The sequence below is a fragment of the Colletotrichum phormii genome, assembly GCF_030913505.1.
Source record: "Colletotrichum phormii strain CBS 102054 chromosome Unknown BDP81scaffold_20, whole genome shotgun sequence".
Taxonomy (NCBI): Eukaryota; Fungi; Ascomycota; class Sordariomycetes; order Glomerellales; family Glomerellaceae; genus Colletotrichum; species Colletotrichum phormii.
This window is the reverse complement of record NW_026851462.1, coordinates 503550-523416: the sequence shown is the minus strand read 5'-3', so window position 1 is coordinate 523416 and position 19867 is coordinate 503550. Positions and strand designations below refer to the sequence as shown.

At 49.8% G+C, this 19867-nt stretch overlaps 6 protein-coding genes across 6 annotated transcripts; 3 read left to right on the top strand and 3 right to left on the bottom strand.

Moving 5' to 3' along the window:
• Window positions 1–4466: 4466 nt before the first annotated feature.
• Window positions 4467–6211, bottom strand: BDP81DRAFT_474374 (uncharacterized protein; the record flags this gene model as incomplete). The annotated part of the gene is made up of 3 exons (XM_060594689.1): window positions 5889–6211; window positions 5411–5834; window positions 4467–5368 (listed from the first exon to the last, which is right to left on the bottom strand). Exons 1-3 carry the CDS (start codon window positions 6087–6089, stop codon window positions 4467–4469), a joined length of 1527 nt encoding a protein of 508 aa, XP_060441443.1. The 5' UTR covers window positions 6090–6211.
• A 1131-nt stretch (window positions 6212–7342) lies between these two features.
• Window positions 7343–8775, top strand: BDP81DRAFT_474373 (uncharacterized protein). The gene is made up of 2 exons (XM_060594688.1): window positions 7343–8022; window positions 8099–8775. Exons 1-2 carry the CDS (start codon window positions 7441–7443, stop codon window positions 8675–8677), a joined length of 1161 nt encoding a protein of 386 aa, XP_060441442.1. The 5' UTR covers window positions 7343–7440; the 3' UTR covers window positions 8678–8775.
• Window positions 8776–9422: 647 nt separating this feature from the next.
• Window positions 9423–10781, top strand: BDP81DRAFT_328146 (uncharacterized protein; the record flags this gene model as incomplete). Its single annotated transcript, XM_060585191.1, has 2 exons — window positions 9423–9744; window positions 9805–10781. 2 exons carry the CDS (start codon window positions 9423–9425, stop codon window positions 10779–10781), a joined length of 1299 nt encoding a protein of 432 aa, XP_060441441.1.
• Window positions 10782–11802: 1021 nt separating this feature from the next.
• BDP81DRAFT_328291 (uncharacterized protein) lies at window positions 11803–12663 on the bottom strand (the record flags this gene model as incomplete). Its single annotated transcript, XM_060585199.1, has 3 exons — window positions 11803–11957; window positions 12026–12073; window positions 12219–12663. The coding sequence occupies 3 exons, from the start codon at window positions 12661–12663 to the stop codon at window positions 11803–11805; spliced, it is 648 nt and encodes a 215-aa protein (XP_060441440.1).
• Window positions 12664–12750: 87 nt separating this feature from the next.
• On the bottom strand, window positions 12751–13981 carry BDP81DRAFT_327887 (uncharacterized protein; the record flags this gene model as incomplete). The annotated part of the gene is made up of 4 exons (XM_060585170.1): window positions 12751–13186; window positions 13262–13430; window positions 13489–13568; window positions 13644–13981. 4 exons carry the CDS (start codon window positions 13979–13981, stop codon window positions 12751–12753), a joined length of 1023 nt encoding a protein of 340 aa, XP_060441439.1.
• Window positions 13982–14740: 759 nt separating this feature from the next.
• BDP81DRAFT_499077 (family 18 glycosyl hydrolase) lies at window positions 14741–19867 on the top strand (the record flags this gene model as incomplete). The annotated part of the gene is made up of 20 exons (XM_060595473.1): window positions 14741–14961; window positions 15020–15026; window positions 15092–15238; window positions 15318–15740; window positions 15800–15813; window positions 15877–16104; window positions 16174–16402; window positions 16485–16585; window positions 16643–16720; window positions 16788–16957; window positions 17021–18088; window positions 18158–18319; window positions 18392–18874; window positions 18930–19051; window positions 19095–19187; window positions 19262–19371; window positions 19469–19493; window positions 19542–19666; window positions 19725–19776; window positions 19826–19867. The coding sequence occupies 20 exons, from the start codon at window positions 14741–14743 to the stop codon at window positions 19865–19867; spliced, it is 3900 nt and encodes a 1299-aa protein (XP_060441438.1).

Here is a 19867-nt window from a genome sequence, read left to right as displayed (position 1 = left end):
TCTCTTTTGTATATGGCGCAACGGTACAATTCCGAATTCTGTCAGAATACCTCTATTCCATGGTAACAGCATAGGAAGGGGTCGAGGAAGGTTAATTCGCCTTGCTCTTATTGTAGTAATCTGAGGGCATTAAGGGCCCGCCAGACCCTAGGTGAGATATCTGGGAATAACCTCATTAAGAAAAGAAAGAAAACACGGAAGGGCTGCTTAGATTGCAATGTACCGTTGTGTATTGATGGAGAGTGCTGGAACCTCTGGCACACCCAAATTATATAGGAAATTGAGGTACTATGCCCCTATTGGTTAACTCAATAGTTTCACAACCCCTTATTGGCTCTACCCCGCCCTTGGCGAAAATGGGGTCAAGTGGCGCATAACTAGGAGGTTCAAGTGCAATCGACTCACCCAGTTGCTCACCTCGCTCTGGCTGCTTTATTGCCTTCTCGGGTGATGTTTGTGGTGAGCTGGGTGAGCTGGGTGAGCTGGGTGAACAGGTGCATGAATGAGGGGGCGTTTGTTATTGGCGTGTTAGTGTAAGCGCCAACACCCAACCGCCAAGGACATAATAGTACGTACACAATCCAAAAGCCCGGATTTGATTTGCTGCTTGCGCCGGTGTCGCTTGCCCGTAGATAGCATGAGTAGTAGTAGTAGTAGTAGTATTTAACATCATCAGGGACAGGAGCCTAGCTATCAAACTAACTAAGCCCGATCAACCAGAGCGCCATTTATGCATACGATGTGCCGTGCCGCTATCTACACAACGTACGACAAGTCAGACAATCTATAATATATACTTTTCTTCTCGTACCTAGAGCAGTGGAGATTATTAACTAATCCCTAAGGTCCATTCAGTTCCAAAAAGCATGCCAACAGGGGTTTCCTAACTCGGCAAAAGCGAATAGGCCTTAAATAGCCCTATATCGTCCATAGACGACGGGCTATAACGAAAAGGCCGGCCCTCTCGGGCGTAATTACCCACGAGTGCATTTTTCTATTTTCTCTCGAGTAGATCGGGAAAAATAAAGGAGGGAGAGGGAGGGTAGAGGTAGGGCTATGGCCTAAAAGATATCGGTAGGTATATAATAAAATATAACGTGTGTGTTACAGCCAGCTAGTCGTAGGGGTAGTTTGCAGAAGTTGAGGCTGCGGAACTGGTAACAGTAATCGTAGTCGGGGATAGCTTCAGGGAAGCTATGTCTGTCAATCGTAAGGGTGGGTAAGGCTTCGGTGATCAATCGTAGTCTTGTCAAGGTAGTAGCTGAAAGCGGATGTTAATCCTGATACGAAGTTAATTGCTGAAGAGCTATGGAAGTCTGTCCTAGAGTCCAGCTCAAGTCCATCCTTATATACAAGTCCTGATCCTGAACATGTCCCTTGTCCCTTGGGTCGTCTTGGGTCATTCTGATCCAGAATGATCGTTGTCTATGGGAGAGCGGACGGGATCCCGAATTTTCCAATGGGTATGGTCGTATCAGAATGATCGTTTAGCCCCCAAGTCGTGTTGGATCATATTGATCCCAAATGATCCTTATCTTATCATCACGTGACTTGTACCATAGTTCTTCCGTTCCGTGAGAGGGTGCCTTGTGTCCCCATCATCATCACTTGTCCTGTGCATGTATGGCGTATCGTAACCGTCGTAAGCCTGCGGGGCAGGCCCTGTTCTTAGTCGTGCATGTTGGGTCGTAACAGAGAGCTATATTTGAGGCATCTCTTCCTTCTGGTGTACGTTCGTTTGTTATAAAAACCGCCGTAGTGGAGATATTAAGGAGACCTTTTTTTCCTTTGGGAACTGTAGGTTTATAAAAATGCTAGCCCTTATTAAAGGGAGGCGTCTTAGTAGTTGCCTTATGGCTTCCGCCTTAAACTAGGTTATTACCGTGCCTAGCCTTTTGACTTCGTCCTTCTTAGAGAAGTGTGCTTTTTTAGGCTTGAGTTTTGTCGAGACCTGGATCTCTTTAAGGAGCTCCTTGGTCGTGATTTCTAGCTTAGTATTAGTTACTAAATAACGCCTAGTATAAGGGACGTTTGCGATATAGGCTCGGATCTAAGTATCGCGTTGCTCGATTGCTTATGCTTAGAGAAGGGTAGCGATCTGTTTTTTATTCTCTAGCAGGATTTTTATGCTATCTATTAACGAAGGTAGGAGTGCTAATCCTGTCTTGATATGGTCGATCCCCTTGAGGGCTTCTCGGGCTTAGGGACTTAGCCTTTCCCGAACGAAGATATATATGTCGTAGGCTTTTTCGTTTTGAAGTGGGTTTTTAGGCGATAGACGCGCGAAGATGCGTAGATCTTTTAAGGCCGCCCGGTTTGTAGTTTGTTTTACGGCTTGTTTGGCTGGCGTTAGTTTATCCTGTCTTCTAGATAGTAGTTTGCTCGCCGCCACTGTATATGAACGGACTAGGGGCGGCTGGTTCTGGGTTATGTACGAGGGATGCCCCTGGGAACTCAGGTTAGTCTTGCTAGGCCCTGTGCTAATAGCGTATATAGACCTTACTAGACCACGTTAATGCTGGTTTGAACGCTGTTTTTCCTCCTGAAGCTCTCTCTCCAAGGATTTGATCTTTGTTAAATAGTCTTTTAAAAACTGTTCCCTCTTGGCGTTCTGACGTAGGAGGTCCTGGATAAGATTCGAAAGCTTATTAATCTTGTCTTTAAGTTTAGAATTGTCCTAGTAGTTAACCTGCTTAACCATTCTAACCTTTATAGTCGGCTTCCGGACTTATCCCGACCGCCGAGATATACTGGCGTCCCCGTGAACCGTGATCGATAGCCCTATATCTAGGGAGACCGCTATGGTCGTGGAATTTAGCTCGTATGGGCTGATGTTGAGAGATGATAGTGTAGTGGGCCGTAGCCCTTTATAATCTTAATTATTACTAACAGTGGGTACTTTTCGAGGTATGACGCTGGTTATCCAAGGATCGCTTGGATAACTCATATCCAACATATCCTTATCTGTTATCTCTTATCATCACGTGACTTGTACCATATTTCTTCCGTTCCGTGAGAGGGTGCCTGGTGTTCCTTGTCCTCTGCACGAGGTGAAGACGGTAGCCTGTAATATAGTTTAGATTAGTATAGACCATGTCGGCATTGCGCCCGGCACGTCCTTTTGTTACCAGACGTTAAATACATCATCATCATCATCATCACTTGTCCTCTGCATATATGGTGCGCTGTAGCCGCCGCGAGCCTGCGGGGCAGGCCTTGTTCTTGGTCATGCATGTTGGGTCGTAACAATAGGCCGGTTATAGTTAGTATATTATTTAATAAACTTAAATTGGCGGTCTTATTATAAGGAAGTTAGTATAAAAAATGGTCCTTTATCGGTCGTTAGGCGCTCAAGGCGTCTGGCTGGTCGACCATTGAAGGCGTTGCTGACGTGATGGACGCCTCCTCTCGTGAGATTCGAGAGGTCAAGGGAGCACGATTCCTCTATTCCGTTCGGTATTAGAGGGTCGTCTCTTCTGCTTCCGTGAGATGCCTTACTGATCTGCAATAGTAGAATTTAACTATTGATCAGTGTTAATATCCCTATTATAGGGAAGTTGGTTCGAACCGTAGGGTCCTGGGGTTGACGAAGTATTAATATCTCTGTATTGATTGATTCTGTATAAGGTGTAAAAGGGAGATTCCAACCGTAGTTTGGTTGGGTAGTCGCGGTCTAATTGTACCACCTCGAGGTGGCCCATGCTCTTGCCCTTATCCGCGGTCGAATTGGACTTCCAATCCGACACTTATGCGTCAACCCGCCTCCTTGAGGAGGCCAGATCGGTGGCTTCAGAGAAGATGGACAGGACAACGTTTCAGCGAGCTTTGCTTCATGTGCCAACTCAAATGGTATCCGTCGGCTTGATCTGTGCCACTTGTTCTATGGGATCGTTGCAGCTATTTTCCGTAAGGACATACGTTATTGGATTTGGAGGGTAAGTCGCACTCCAGGCTCTGGAAAAGCGTCTGAAACTGACCTGTGTAGCTGTGGCCAACTTCTATCTACGTGGACGTACAGAGCAACCGACGCTCCTGGCTTCACTGCTGGTCACACTATCAACATGGTAGCAGCTTGTCTGTTACTTGTCGCCGCGGTCGGTCACATATATTATGCAAAGATAGAGAATTAGAAGCGGGTAAATGGCCTTAGAGATCATCGACTACAGAACGAGGCTGGAGGGCTTGGCCATACGCATCCTCTATTTAGATTTACGCCGTAATTTATAAATTGGCTCATTGAAAGAGTGAGACTCTCTTCGAGTGATCTGCGCTGATATGGGTCTTTTTTCTCTTCGTCGGTCAAGTCTTCAATTCTAACCAATTAGTAATTATACACAGAAGTAAAGCGGTATCAAACATGCCAGGTCCTCATGCGGCGCACTCCCAATTCTATGGTCTGCTCCCACCCCAACCTTGCTCCTATCCTAACCTTCTCAAAACTGTTGTTTTTGCAGGTCGATGGCACATCAGAGTACAGCGATGCAGACATAGTACTGTCCCCAAAGTCCTGCGCAACTGCTGCCGACTGCTGGATTCCAGGCGTAGAAGTTGCTCAGTGCAATACCCGCTTTGGCCGCAATGTCGTAGCACGTGTCTCCAGCGACGACGAGATGGAATGTCTTGCAGCTATTGGTCATGCCTTCCTGAATAGGCGTGGGCGTCGCAACACCGTTGCCAGCTCTGGTACTTGTTGCCAGAGTAGTGGTAGGTGTTGAGCCAACGACGCCAACACAGATATAGGTGTCTAGCCACAAGCTGGCGCACGTGTTGCCGACGGCCGGATTCCACGTGTACAGGTCTGCGAGAGCGATCCCGGTACTGGAAGCAATTGCTGCACAACCATCCCCGCTCTTGACTTTATAGAACTTGTTACAGTTACCGACCATGCCTTCTTGAATTGGCGTTGGGGTGCTGATACCGTTGCCTGGTGCCGTAGTCGTGGTAGGCAGAGGCGTCGTCGTGGTGACTGGGGATGTGTACCCGATCACACGGACGCAGACGTAGACGTTAGCCCAGAGGCCTGCGCAAGCGTCACCCACGGCGGGATTCCACTTATAAAAGTCGGACAGCGAGATGCCGTTGGCGGAAGCGACAGAAGCACAGCCATCTCCAGTCTTCACCATGTAGAAGCGGTTGCAGTTGTCTACCACACCCTCTTGGATGGGCGTAGGGGTAGATATACCGTTTCCAGCTGTCGTAGTTGATGCCGGTGAGGTCGTAGTTGTAGGACCGCTGCTGCCAATTACGCCAATGCAAACGTAGACATTAGCCCAAAGTCCTCCGCAGGTATCACCGACAGTCGGGTTCCAGGAGTAGAAGTCGGAGAGGGCGATGCTGTTACTGCTGGCGATGGCAGCACACCCGTCTCCTGACTTCACGAAGTAAAATTTATTGCAACTAGTCGTCATACCGTTTTGGATTGGGGTCGGCGTAGAAATTCCGTTGCCAGGAGCGGTTGTCGTCGCTGGGGGCTGGGTCGTGACGGTTCCACCGCCAACAATACTGACGCAGACATACACATCAGCCCAGAGACCGGCGCATGTGCTCCCAACTGATGGGTTCCAACTGTAGAAGTCTGTCAGAGCAATGCCATTGCTGCTGGCAATGTTTGCACATCCGTCTCCGGACTTTACAAAATAGAACTTATTGCAGTCCTTCGTCATGCTATCCTGGATTGGAGTCGGCGTAACAACTCCATTACCGGGATCGCTGGTGGGTGTAGAAGCGGCACTGGTACTAGTAGTAACAGGCACTTCGGGAGGAATCCCCCAGTTTCTCTCCAGGCAATATGAGTTTCCAGTCACAAGCTCACAAGCCGTGGCAAGTGAGGGGTTCTGTCTTGTCAGTTTGAATGTCTTGCAGGAGGGGAAAATGTAGCTGGCACTTACGTATGAGGTAAATTCTGATGTTTCAATGCCGTAAGACGTTGCAATTATCTCACAAGTCTCGGAAATTTGGGCAACATGCCACCAAGTGCAGTCTGACGGTGTACTTGGATCTGCGGTGGAAGGCGGCTCGACATCCCATGACTGGGCGATGACGAACCACGAAATCTGGGCCGCAAGAACGATAAAGGACTGAAGTCTCATTTTTGAAATAGACTACGGTAATTGAGTCAAGATATGGACGAGTTTAAATATGAAAGAACGTTGATCTTAGATATGGAGGAAAAGGAGCGTAAGGCCACGTTTGGGCGAAACAGAGGTGCAATTACCAAAGGATGGATCCTGTTGCGAATCAAAATTCGGCGGTGGCTGAGAAGCCTGTCCTTTTGTATTCGCAACTGCGCTGTCAGCTCATCGTGAAGATTGCAGAGAAACATATCTAGGCAACCATGTTCTCGAACACATGATCACAAAGCTCTGATCCACGCTCACTTGGACAGACGAGATGTGATCTCGAGCCTACATTGAAATTATCGTCCGCCCGACGGATGCATCAATAGTCCCAACGCCAATGTTCATCCTACCCTTTCAAATTGGGTTGTCCTGTTCCCGATCCTTCGGCCCGTCAGATGCTATCACTGGGTCTCCTGATTCCTGAAGCCCTTGATGATTCCTAACAGAGTAGCAATCTTCGAAGCTTCCGAGCGCCAAGCCGGATTCTAGGACTTATCCATATGGGGCCTATGGTTTGTTTCTTTGCCAAGAAAACCTCGTATGAGGTCGCCTTCGAAGGATCAAGGTGTTCGAGGCACATGCAAGCTGCATGCGAGAACGGGATGGCTCATAAAGAGGTGTGCCCAATCATGGTATCACTGCTCCTGCATCAGGCAGGGGGTGATCTTACTCTGAGCCTGGAAGCTTATATCTGGGCACCTTGGCAAGTCATCACGAACATGAACCCCTGCGAGGCAGGCATTTGATAAATGGATCTTGTACCGTTACAAGCTCAATAGTTTGAACTGATGAACCCCGCCATAAGTGATCACACATCTGATCACGGTCCTAATTTCTGCATTCATTTTCGGAGCTATGTCAGTTTAAAGTTAGCGCATTCGTTCAAGTAGAAGTTGAGGTACCGTGAACCAGAATTGGAAGCCAGCACCACTGTAAGATCTTTGACTTCGCCTCAATCCAAGTTGCAGCAGCTTCTACGGCGCGCTGCAAAGTACTGTAATGAGGTTATGCTGCCCGTAATTTGTTATCTTGGCTTGGTCTGCGAAATTTAGCACATCCATCATCCCCAGGCACCCATCAGTTGGCTTACGAAATGGCCGTTGGCGACTTTCATTTCAAGTCTCTTGCAGGTCGCTCCGTTGTTGTGTCTTGAACCCAGCCCCTTTACTTTTTGTTTCTACTTAGTCAATGACAATCGCTTTTTCCGGCCCACGCTCGCTACGACCATCGTTTTTCATGCTTCAATTCTTCTTCACACACATGCACAAAAGCTACTAGGCGCGGTCTCTAGAGTGTGTTTACTGTCAATCGTTTCGAAACCATGGCCAGCTTTCTGTCGCTACGGATTCATACCGTTCTTTTACTCGTCCTTCTGTCAGTCTCTACGGTCTCTTGTTTCAAATTCGACGATACCACAATCCGCCTGCATGATGGCTTTAAGCGTGGCACCCATCTGAAGTACAGCGATCATGTCGCGAAGGACCCTCGACCGAGCCAGGCAAAACCCCTATTTCGACGACAGCCAAGGAAGCGCTCGCCCGTGCCTCGCTATCCAGAGCCCGTCATCCCGTCGAGGAACGACGATGATGCATGGTCAGTCAGGGTAGAGGAGCCAGATATGCTGTACATGAATCTGGGCCCCGCGTTCGATTTGTCGAATTGTGTCTTCTGTCCTACTCAGAGCGACGGAACTGCCCTCGATGAAACGGATTCAGAGGCTATTCTCAAACACATGACTGCCCAGACCTTCCTCAGATACGTCAAGGGTGACAAGGCAGCGCTTACCGACACATGTGTCTTCTATTCGAAAGGAGTCACTACTGTTGGAGCAGCTACAGGTTTATCCGTTGCTGCCACAGAATGGGCATGCGGAGAGTCTCAAAAAGACCGCTACACAATCTGGGTAAGAACTTTCCCGGGCCCTTAGAAAGGAGTTCAAGGCCCTCAGAGTGATGAAACTAATCAGTGATCCCTTGCAGAACTTGTTTCCCAACAGCCTTGATGCATCCAGTCACTCAGGTGTTCGAGACTTTTACGCCATGTTTACGCCTGGAAGCTGGCTGGATCCTGTCAGGAAAAAGCAGGAAGAGTTCGAGGCGACTAAACCTCCCGGAGTAGTGCCGCCGAGCATTCGGTATTTCCAGCAAATGTCGCAGTCCATGGCTGAAGCATGCTACGGAGATATCATCATCATGACAGAGACGCCATCGGAGCTCGCCCTCTACGAGCCAGGCAAGAAGCACCAAGACGCACGCTTCAACAACATCTTCTGGTCTCACGAGCGTCCCGTTCTCCAGCGCAAGGTAAATACGGGAGAAGCAAAGCTATATGCATTGGACTCCAACACCAAAGAAGCCTGGGAAGTTACAAACATCAAGACATTTGAGCTTGGACCCTCAAGAAAGTTTAGACGAGATCTTGAATCGGAAAACAAAACGTCTGACGTCTTTGGACGTTCTAGGTTGCAGGCCCGAGCCAACATGTGCCAGAGTAACGGACTCGGTTCTCAGGGACTGGGCCAGGACTGGTTTGGATCCTATGGAAGCAATGGGTGGTAATAAGAGAAGTTTACAGGGATGAGTTCCATCGCGACTCTCTCCAGGGCGGCCGAATTACTTTTTCTTACTCTCCTTGATGTATCGTTAATTCCATCATGTTAAACGTACCTGCTCGGTTTTCCATATCACTGTCAGCGTTCTCGTGCGAGTGTAATGCGTGACAAGATCACGCCATCGAATCAAATAGAATGACGGGTTTTCGATCTGTTCACAGTTGGAGCCAATTTTCATTCGCATCGCTCACATAAACTATAATGACCTGTGCCTCATGGCTGCCTCAACGTAAGGTGATAAGTTCAGCTTCCCGCCGAGCAGGATGGGGCCCGATCCTTCGTGAGCCATCGCTCCACTTCCAACTCCGGGGCACCGTCCGGCACGAAACTTTAGACTAATGCGGACGGAGGTTATGGCCGGATTTGGTCACGCAGTCGGGACATCAGCCCTGCATCAAATCCATGAGGAACGGAACGCCAAGAGCACGGAAAGATGAACGGCTGCATGGCCCCCACGATGCGGGGAGCCCCCCGCTTCCTTCGCGAAGCAGACCAATCGCAGATAAGGGGTAAGCGCTCATGCGACTCGTTCGTTGTCTTCTCACATCTCATTTCAGCCCTATTTCTTTGTTAAACGGTGACCTTAAGCGGGACCGGTCACAGGCTTACGCTAGTATTTAATCTTGATTGCGCGCCGAGAGTGAGTATCCGAATGCTAATTTCCACATTCCAACGAATCATTGACGCCTATCATGGAGGTTCACAAAAGTCCTGAGGGATCAGGACTCAGAGTTTCCTTGCGCTCTTCCCGAGATTGGAACTTCGAAATAAGGAACGAGTTTGCTGATACATCGGAAACTTGCTATGTTCGTCTGGCCACACAATATGCAGTCGGCGACCTCGCGCTGAGGGATTACTTGGATGGCGTGCTATCTCACTTGAAGAAAGGAGCGGCAAAGCACAAGTGGGATGTGCCGCCTGAAGACATCGGCGACTTTCTAGAACTGGACCTCTTTGCAGGGGCTGTCAAAGCACGGCAACTCGATCCGACTTTTGTCCCCTTGGAAGAACCAGGTGAGTTTTCCACGCGGTATCTCCTCGAACGCCAGCTGACTAGAACCTTTCCACGCCAAGTCTACGCTACCGCAAAACGTCTTGCTTTCATATCATGGACCACAGACGATCCAGGGGAGTTCGATCGGCTTGCGCGAGAGGACCAGACATGGATCGACTCCTCAGGGGGGCTACCAGAAATTGCCGACCTTTTACTCATCATCTGCTATGCGAGGCGACACACCCTTTTGTTTAGGCACCTTGTTCGTCTGTTGCCAGGGCCTCCCATCAGGTCTACCTTTGACCTTCTGAATGAGATTTTGCTCCAACCGCGAACCGCTTATTGGGCAGTGATACACCAGCATTCCCCGAAGGAGCAAAGCAACGCTTCAGACGAGATAAGCATGTGGACTGATATCCTAAATTTCGGCTGGGTCCATGATCCTGTGAACTCAGAAACGCAGCGGTTCCTACATCATGGGATACGCAGCCAAGATCCTGCGGTTGAAAGAGACGATAGTATCACCTTCGGCAGCCCAAAGCTTAGGGACTTTCATCTTGCATTGGCCTCGAGGGGACTTCATTATGACGTGGCGTCGCTTGGTGATTATCTGGCCGGTTGCAAATCTCTTGACCAAGCTCTCGACTTCCTCACAGTATTTCCCGGGACCAAAGTCAGACCATCGGGCCGTGACTTGTACGAGTGGGAGTCTGGGGGCTTGGTGGGTAGCGTTGTCGACTCTTCCACATTGGATGGGAAGTTGCGGACTGACATCATGAGACTCGCTCTTGAGTCCATTGAAGGTGTAGATGTCAACGCCCCATTCAACTCTAATGCATGGGAAGATGACTTGCCGGGAAGGAAACGGACGCCTCGTATGACCGGCTTACAGGTCGCAGCTTCCAAAGGGGACCGAGCGCTTGCGAATGTTCTACTCCATCACGGAGCCCGAGCTGATGTGGTGGAGTACATAACAGGGTTGAACGCAGCAGGATTTGCGAGGAACAACGGACATGTGGATCTGGCGGAATGGCTTGAGGGCTTGTCTCGGGAATGAGACCTGATGGTCAAATCGCCAAACGATCATAAAAGTCTATACACTTTACCAACTGAAGCAGTGAGCATGGTATTAGGCAAGATGTGCATTAATGACTTGATTCGTGCCGATCACGGTGCGAGAGAAGGCCAACTACTTTTTGACTGTGGCGACGGACTAGCGTCTGATAAGTCATGCATTCCCCATTGCCATCTTAGTCCGGTAACCATCGTGCCAGGAACGCTGAGTATCCTTCTTTCCTAGCTTTAAGCCCCTGCAGATAATGACCTGAGCGTCTTGTCAATCAATCTTATCTTACTGACCCAGAAGGGTAGGGCTGACCGTTATAATGGCTCATCGAATTCGACCTTCAGGGGTTCTCGGGGTTTCCACTTTGGACCAACGCCAAAGCCAGGCAGCGACTATGTTCAAGTTCAAGACCTTGCCTGTCGATGTAACCTGATGACAACGTAAGCTGGGTAAGGGGGGAAGTGGGACTCGAATGCGAGAAGCTGATAAATGCTCTTGTCGAGTGGTGTGAGACAACAAGCCCACTGGTGCCGAGTTCTAAGGCGGACAGTTGCCAAGTTGAGTTGTTGCGGCACATAGCAGCAAATTTTCAAAGAGTGACAATCGCATAGGGTAAATGCAAAATTAATCACAAAGCGGAGTGACAAGTGTAAGACATATATAGTAGAAAGTGGCTTATTTTCTCAAGGTACCTAGGAGACCCAAATATAGGGTCAAATCTACATATATTATACCGTACGAGACGGGCAATCGGCCAGCTTGTGGAAAGTAGTATCGTGCAGCAATAATCGGCATCGCCACGTGTGGCGCTGCGACAAAATGAAAATCGATTACCAAGTCAATGAAACAGTCAGAAAAGCAGTCAGCCGTAGCAATTCCACCCCAAATCCTTTCCCCAGGCCTCGCCATTTTCTCTGCTTCTGGTAGGCAATCCTTACAAATCTTGCCTACACTGGCGGTTGCCAGGACGGAATGGCTACACAGTAGTCATAGTTCTTGACAACCCCCGAACCTATGATAAATACGCATAGTTAGTGATCAGGAATGATGGTACCATCGGCTCAGACCGAAACTCACAATCCGATCCCACGGAGGGGTTCCATGCTACGAAGCGCGCCTGTGGAATTTTGATGTTGTTCACATACTGATCACAAGGATTGACGCCAACTAAGTATGTTGAAGTTTCCATTAGTCGGGGATTGACAGCGAAGAGACGGAAGAAAGGCTGGATCTACCTTCGGTAGCATTTGCAATGACCCAACGGGTGCAGCTTGAGACTTGACCTAGTAGATAATCAGATGATGTTTGCCCCAAAACCCACATGCCGTGATGGTAGATGTCTGACCTTTAGGGCGGAAACGTTTGACGCCCGTACAGAACGTGTAACCTTGTTTCTCAAGTCAGTCAATGCTAGCTGGGCGGACCTACCGTAGAAATTTAACATACCTGCGCGGAAGTTCTCGCATTCTTCCCCAATATTCGGATTCCACTCGTTTAGGTGTGTTGAATTAATCCCGAACCAGAAAGCGTAGTCCGCGCAACTCCACCCGGGCTCAGCAATGGTCTCCCGGATGCAGTAATCTGTCATATCTGGCCAACGGCGCTCGTCGGGCGCAACGCAGTAGCGGTATCCACCTTGGAGCTCGCAGGCACTTTCAAGGCCGGGCGTGATTGCGAGATCTGGGTTCCACTGCTTGAGTTCGTCCACGTTGACGTCGTAGATTTCGGCAACATCCTGGCAGTCATATGTGATTGTTGCGTTCAGCTCAATCGGCGCCTCTGCGTAGTTTGCGCAGTCCTTACGTGTTCCGTTCGCCAAGGGCTTCAGCGTGCCAAGGTTAGGAAGCAAATCTGCGCGTGTTGGGCTCGGCATTGCTTCAAAAGTCTCGAAATCCACAGTCGGTGTGCTTTGTGACGATGTTAGCCAACTCATATAGTGAATCTAGACTTGAAACAAAACTCACGGGTGGATGGCGGTTGTCTTTGGCAAAGGCATGTCGACCTCATCCTCGGGGAATGGATGCACCCAGGATCCTCCGGGATTCGAGGCGCAGAGAATATAGCCTCTGGACGCAAAGTTATCAATGTATTCGCAAGCCTCGCCGAGCTCAGGGTTCCAGGTTACGACCTGTGTCCAGCTGATGTCGTTCTTCGACGCTACGTCGCGACATTTGTCGCCCTTGACCATCTCGTACGTCTTGCAGGAGATGCTGTCGGGAATACAGATCGTTCCAGTACGAGGGAAGTTGGAACAGAACGCCGGAAGGTGATTAGCAGCCAGGAGCTGCGAGGTACTGACACCACGGCTCTTGGAAATGCTCAAGCAGGTGTCACCAGACTGGATCGTGTATGTGGTTCCCAAGCATTCGGGAGTTGATGTAGACTCAGAGGTCGGGCTTTAAATGGGGTGAAATCAGTCTAAGATCATGCATCTCCATAGATAACTCAATTGTGATAGGGAAGCGACTGACGGGATTGCCCAGGTTGACTCTACTGGAGTTGTAATGGCTATTGTAGTGCTACCGCAAGATGCAGTTAAAGAAGAAAACTTCGATGCCATTAAGTCGTCAGTCGCAAGGGGTTGTTGAATGCGCAACGCAATGCTCGAGAGGAAACAATTGTCGCAGGCAAGAGTCGGCTCTGTACTCATTTGTGTCAGTCTCGGCCAGCAGATTGGTCATAAGAATTTTCAATCCACCTGGGGCCGCTGAAGTTGTCATCGCATCTGGATCGATGTGAAGAGCGTCACGAATCGCGGCGTTGCATCTTCGACCAGACCTTCAGAGAGAGTTAGTGTGGAACTGTCAGCGCAATAAATGCCGAGGCTGCAAAGGCAAGTTAACATGAACTTACGAGTCCTGGAGACAGACAGCTTGGTACGCCTCATAGCGCTCTTGAAAGTCGTATGTAGCTAGATACGACCATCCTTCATGGTCAGTATACCTGCTGGTGCCGCATGCACCGGCAACTCTCCGCTGATACGTCGTGAGAGCAGTAGTGCAAGCGGTTGTGCACAAAGATTCCAATACCGCATCAGTTTCGTAGAACGCTGCATCAATGTCCAGAATCACAGCGTCACAGTCGACTCCTTGATTCAGCACCTGGATACAGGAGCTGGAAAGGCCTTCCGGAGTGTTTGTGATGTTGGCAAGATAGACAAGACCCACTGCCACGGGAATATGGCTAGCCATAAGGGCCAAAAAAGCAGCAAGAACAACCATTTCTGCTCAAGAGTGAAGAAACAATAGACAAATTTGGGAGAAAACAGAAGACTCGGTTTCGAGGGCTTGGGAGTGTACAAGTCGAAGAGTCCTCAATCTCTAAGGCAGTATCGAGGAAGTGCAATCCCTTACCGCTAGCAGACTCCAAATAACGATCAGTGAGCAGGCACCTCATTTCCCCTCTGAGGATCATCTCACGGGGTATTACTGTTCCAGGTAATCTAGTGAATGACCTGACGTTCATGGCTTCGACCTTCGACGTCACATTCAAGTGGCCCTGTTGCCGGCCCTTGCAGTGTACATTGCTGTAGCTTACGCCAAGTATCTTGGCGGGAAGTGCCACCAGCGACACGATGTAGAGGTACAAGTCCTATTTCCATCGTTACATTGTGTCATCCTGGCCTCGTGGAAATGGGTGCCTGGTAAATCCGTTCACGCTCCGTGATTCTGCATGCCAAGAACGTGGCGATGTCGGTTCATAGCTTGTTTGGGTAAGCCAGCCTGCGATATCGCCTACCATCAAACCCCGGGAACCGACTTATCACATTGCGTCTCGGGTCTCTCCATCGTACCCAAGCAGTAATAGAAATCATCAAGCCGAGAAGGATACTATCCTACCGCCCACGCTTGAATAAACCCCTTTCCAAGTCTTTTACAAACAAATGTTCATGCCACTCATTCAGCAAATCTCTTGTGTCAAGTCCTTCAGACCATCTGAACTTCTCCAATATGGAATTACCTACCGCGCTTGATCCGCCTCGAACGAGGCTACTATCCTTGCGGGCTATAGTTTTTCTGCTGTCGTTCTTTACGCTATCTGCTTTCTGCTCAAGCCTGACGCCCGTGTCCCCAAATCCATCTGTTTCTGGGTATCTTCTTTCAGAACGTCAGACCGGATGCTCTAATGAAAATCCATGCAGAAATCCCACGGCATGCTGTAACGGCAAAAGGTATGTCTTCCTGTCTCCCTATGCTTACATTGTTGGCACTGGGCTGATCTCGAGGTAGTGGCTTTGTACGTAGCATGATTTCTTTCGAAAATGGACAACGCTTTCCGGACTCTCATTAATGATATTGCAGTGTGGATACGAGGAAGACCATTGTGGTCCTGATTGCGTTTCCGACTGCGATTCCAAAGCTGATTGTGGCGCCTACGCGGATCCGCCCGGCAAAGAGTGCCCTCTGAGAGTGTGCTGCAACAAATGGGGAAACTGCGGCACCACCGAGGTAATGTCCCTCACAAAGATCATGAAGGCATCTTCACTCCCCAATTCACATGAAACTAACATGCGGTTTCCATAAATAGTCTTTCTGCGGTGATGGGTGCCAGAGCAACTGCGAAGTTCCCGGAGTCACTACGGGTCATGATGGCGATGTCCGCGACCTTGTTATTGGTTACTTCGAAAGCTGGATTCTCCTTCGAAGAGGCTGCTCCCAACGAGATATTAGTCACATTCGCTTCGACTCAATGACGCATATTAACGTGGCCTTTGGGTTCATCAAACCAGACACCTACGAGATCCATCCTATACGTGGGGCCACCATCGCTGGTTTCCAGAACGTCACAAACCTTAAACAACGCGCCCCCGGTCTCAAGGTCTGGCTAGCTCTGGGAGGCTGGACATTTAGCGACAACGGTACCGACACACAGCCAGTCTTTGGCGATATTTCCAGCACTGCACTGAAGCGAAGCCAATTTGTTGATAAGCTTCTCCGATTCATGACAGAGGTCAGTGGCTTCGACAATATCTGGTTGATACATGCTGATCATTTTTCCTCGGGGCTCAGTGGGGGTTCGATGGGTGAGTTTCAAGTTGCTTCCTTCTGTCTGATTAATTACAATGCTAATGGCAACACGCTCACAGAGTTGACATCGACTGGGAATACCCTGGTGCACCCGACCGCGGTGGCCAGACCCGAGATATTCAAAACTTTGTTCTCCTAATGAAGGACATCTGGTTTCGTTTTCAGGCCGATGGCAAGGGCCTGGGCGTCTCTTTCACCGCGCCTACCTCTTACTGGTACATGCGCTGGTTTGACATTGGTGCCGTCATGCCGTATGTTGATTGGGTGAATTTGATGACCTATGATATGTAAGTCGCATTCTTGGTTGCCTTCCTGTAGAGTCGAAGAACAGCCAACTGATTGCCATCATAATCCAGTCACGGAAGTTGGGACGAGGACTCTGACTGGATCGGGCCGTATGTTTACGCGCATACTAACCTGACTGAGATAAAGCATGGCCTCGATCTCTTGTGGAGAAACGGCGTGCCAGCTAACAAGGTGAATTTGGGTCTTGCCTTTTACGGCCGGACATACAAGCTAGAAGATCCAGACTGCGATACTCCCGGTTGTCCCTTCGCAGACCCCGGAACGGCAGGACAGTGCTCTGTAGGTGCTGCTTTCGCCTTTTTGGAGACCCATGTATCTTTGGGTGTAGGGACTTATTGGTCGATGGCTCACACAACCATAGGGAACTGGCGGCTACATGTCGTATCAAGATATCGAGTATACTATTGATAGTAACAGCCCAACTCCTATTTACGATGAGAAGGAGAAGATCATGTACTTCAAGTAGGTGTGACTCGCTGGAACTGGTCTGAAGCTGTATCTCTAATGAAGTTGTCTCAGATACCGAGGCGATCAGTGGGTATCATATGACAACGAGAAAACGATTCGAGAAAAAGTCGAATTTGCAAATGATTTAGGGTGGGTCGCAAAGATTTGTTGCTGCATCGTTCTTTTCACACTAACAGTGGTATTATACGTACCTTAGACTTCGAGGACTCTTCATCTGGGCCATCGATCAAGACAACTTGGATAACGACCTTTTGAATGCCGTCCTACAGCCTGACGGCCTCGGAAAGTTCAAGAAGAGGAATGGGGTTGGCGCAGACGGGTCTGATTGGAAGAAGGTTGACCTTGACGGACGTTGCTTCTGGTCAGGTAAGAACTGCCCCAGCTCGAAACATTGCGCATTGCAGAGCATTGCAGCTTACAAGTGCTTAGGCTGTGAGGATAATTGTCCCACCGGAACGAACACAATAACTACCGTTCGTTGCGCTCGCAGGGGAAACTCTAAGGCGAAGGATCCCATGATCAACCTATGCTGTCCCCTGGCAAACTCTCCAGACCCAGAAACCTGCCGGTGGAGCGCACCCAACCTTTTCTGGGGCTTGATATGCGAGTCCACAAACTCTTGCGACGTTGGAGAGGAGCGTATCATCACGAGCCAATACTACATCAACGACAAGGGAGAGCACGACGCCTGCCTCGAGGGCGACGCGGACTATTGCTGCAAGATCCAGGACGGTGGCACACAACTCTGTAAATGGGATGAGGGCAACTGCATCGAGGTCGACCAGAGCGAGATTCTGAAACCTAAGCCCAATGGGAACGATCCATGTGGTACCGGGAAGAAGTTCACCACGTTCCGCAAGGGCAAGTGTAAGAAAAATCGTTGGGAGTCCCTTTGCTGCGATACCAATATCGACACATCGTCCTGTCGATGGCGAAACGACATGAATGACCGATGTAACCCCGAGTGCCACCAGAATGAGGTCAAGTTTGGCACGCACGCAGAGGGTGGCGGTCGCAACTGCGAGTGGACCGTCCCCGGCTCCCAGAACATCCACAACATGCAGGGCCAGAAGCAGATCGTCTGGCCAGGCCTGTGCTGCGATCGCGACGCCTTCAAAGTAGAGCTTAAAAGTCTCCCTGTGCCATTGGAGAACTTATTCCCGGACGCCGACGACATTCCAGAATCCGACGAGCAATCCTTTGGTGTCGAGGTCGACCCGACCATGGGAGGTCGAAAGTCCGGGAGCGGTAGCGACAACCCCAATCTCAACTCCTTTGGCTGGCACATTATGTCGGGGCCCGAGGAGCAGATCAGCAGCATCGACAAGCGCGACGGCTCGCACTGGGAGGTCTTTGACTGCGATGAGGAGTTCCACGATGGCCGGCAACATGCCAAACTGGTATGCACCGACGAGTCAGAGGACAGCAACTGCGCTACTCTTTTCAAAGGCGGTGTGCCCAACACTGTCCTTGAGATGCCGGACCATTGCGGTCCTGGTAAGTATGCTCTGGCGGTCGACATCGATCTAGTGAATGATGATGTCCCGGTAACCCTGCCTAAGCTAGTGAAAAGGAAGCTCCAGAAGAGAGGAATGAAATTCGAAAAGCCGAAGGTCTACAACTTGACTTTCGACTATGACTACTCTGTTCTTCAAGGCCGCCAGGACAACAAAATTAGACTGCGGGTTGATTATAGCGACAATCCGGGCTACTGGAACGATATCGTTGGTGAGTATTGATTGGGGTTTCCCCTTCTTTAACCACTTCGCGTGAGATGAAAGACGTTAACTCTGCTGAAAGCCTCTCCTCCCGGCAAGACAAAGCGAGACGTTGCCATGGAAGTCGACGAAGAACACGGTGGCTCGTGGGAGAGCTACTTAGAGCACAGGTGGCGTATCGAGAAGCGATCCACCCCCGAAAATGAGAAGCACCTCCTTCACGAGCGTTGGTTCTCTCTGTGGGCTGTAGACTGGATTAACAAGCAGAAGGAGGTCGATCTCGACTATGACCTCGTCCGCCATAGCGTTCGTGAAACTTTTGTCTGGAATCTTTTCAGAGACAGCAAGTCGTGCCCCAATATGGACGTGTCTGCTCACATCTGGACTGAGTTGACCGTCAACGTTGACACTTCTGCCGTCATCAGTCTCATTGGCGACTTGTCCAACCTCAAATCTTTCGATCAGTCCCACGCAACCTTCCGAAACAGGGGCGATGTTGAGGCCAGCTTCAACTTTGTAGCGAACGCCGAGCTAAGATTCAGTACTGGGCCTGCCGAACTTGCTGGTAAGAACCTCCCCCATTGTGGTTCACTGCGCACTGTCTGTGCCATGACTTTCAGGCGATAACATGATTCACAGGACTTGCCCCTCTGGGTGCAAGCTTCAAGATCCCGGGAATATTGACTTGCGGCCCTCAGTTCCGGCTGATAGGGGAATTGAACGGAAAGGCATCAATCGATGCGTAAGTCGTGGAAACATATGATACGCGTTCCCTAGCTAACTAGATCAGCAACGCGCGAATATCCTACAAGGTGGCGAAATGGGACTTCATGCAGCAATACCCGCCAAAGGAAGAATGGTCAGATCCGTTCAATCCGGTAAATATCTCTTCCCGGTGCATGTTCCAACATAGCTAGTTGCATATTACTAACTCGTTGCCACATACTGATAGGACAAGAAGGACAAGGCGGATCTCGAAAACGAGCAGAGAGGAAAGTCCAACAGCACAAAACCGCAGTTTTCATACAATCTGCATGCTGAGGGCATGGTAGAGGCCGTCGTGTAAGTTACCTCGGCGCTCCAAGCACTGGCATTTTTCGCGGTCTAATCCAGAACGACACAGTACCCCCATGATTACCTTCGGAATTGTCTTCAACAGCGAACTAGGTGTTCCAAATGCCGCAGTAAGCGACGGGCTCCGAATTTCCGAGAATCCGTGACTGACAAGATAGATTGACATGGGAGTTGAGGCTTCTGCTCGCCTATGGGGCAGCGGCGGTACCAGCGACACCATTGCTTGGGAGTACTGCTACGGAGCCGAGGCACATTGGGCAGTGTTCGGCAGAGCATCGGCACCGTACGTCCGACCAATCACTCTTGTTGGTTGAGAACTTGCAGCTAACATTGAAATACAGAACCTTGTTCAACATCCCTTTAAGCCGACGCTGGGACTTGGCTTCTGACACCGTGAGGGAGACCAATTCGCCCAAAAGTTCTTTTACTGACAGTCTCACAGATCGACATCATACCCTCCCAGTGCGGTTCGTCAGGAGATTAA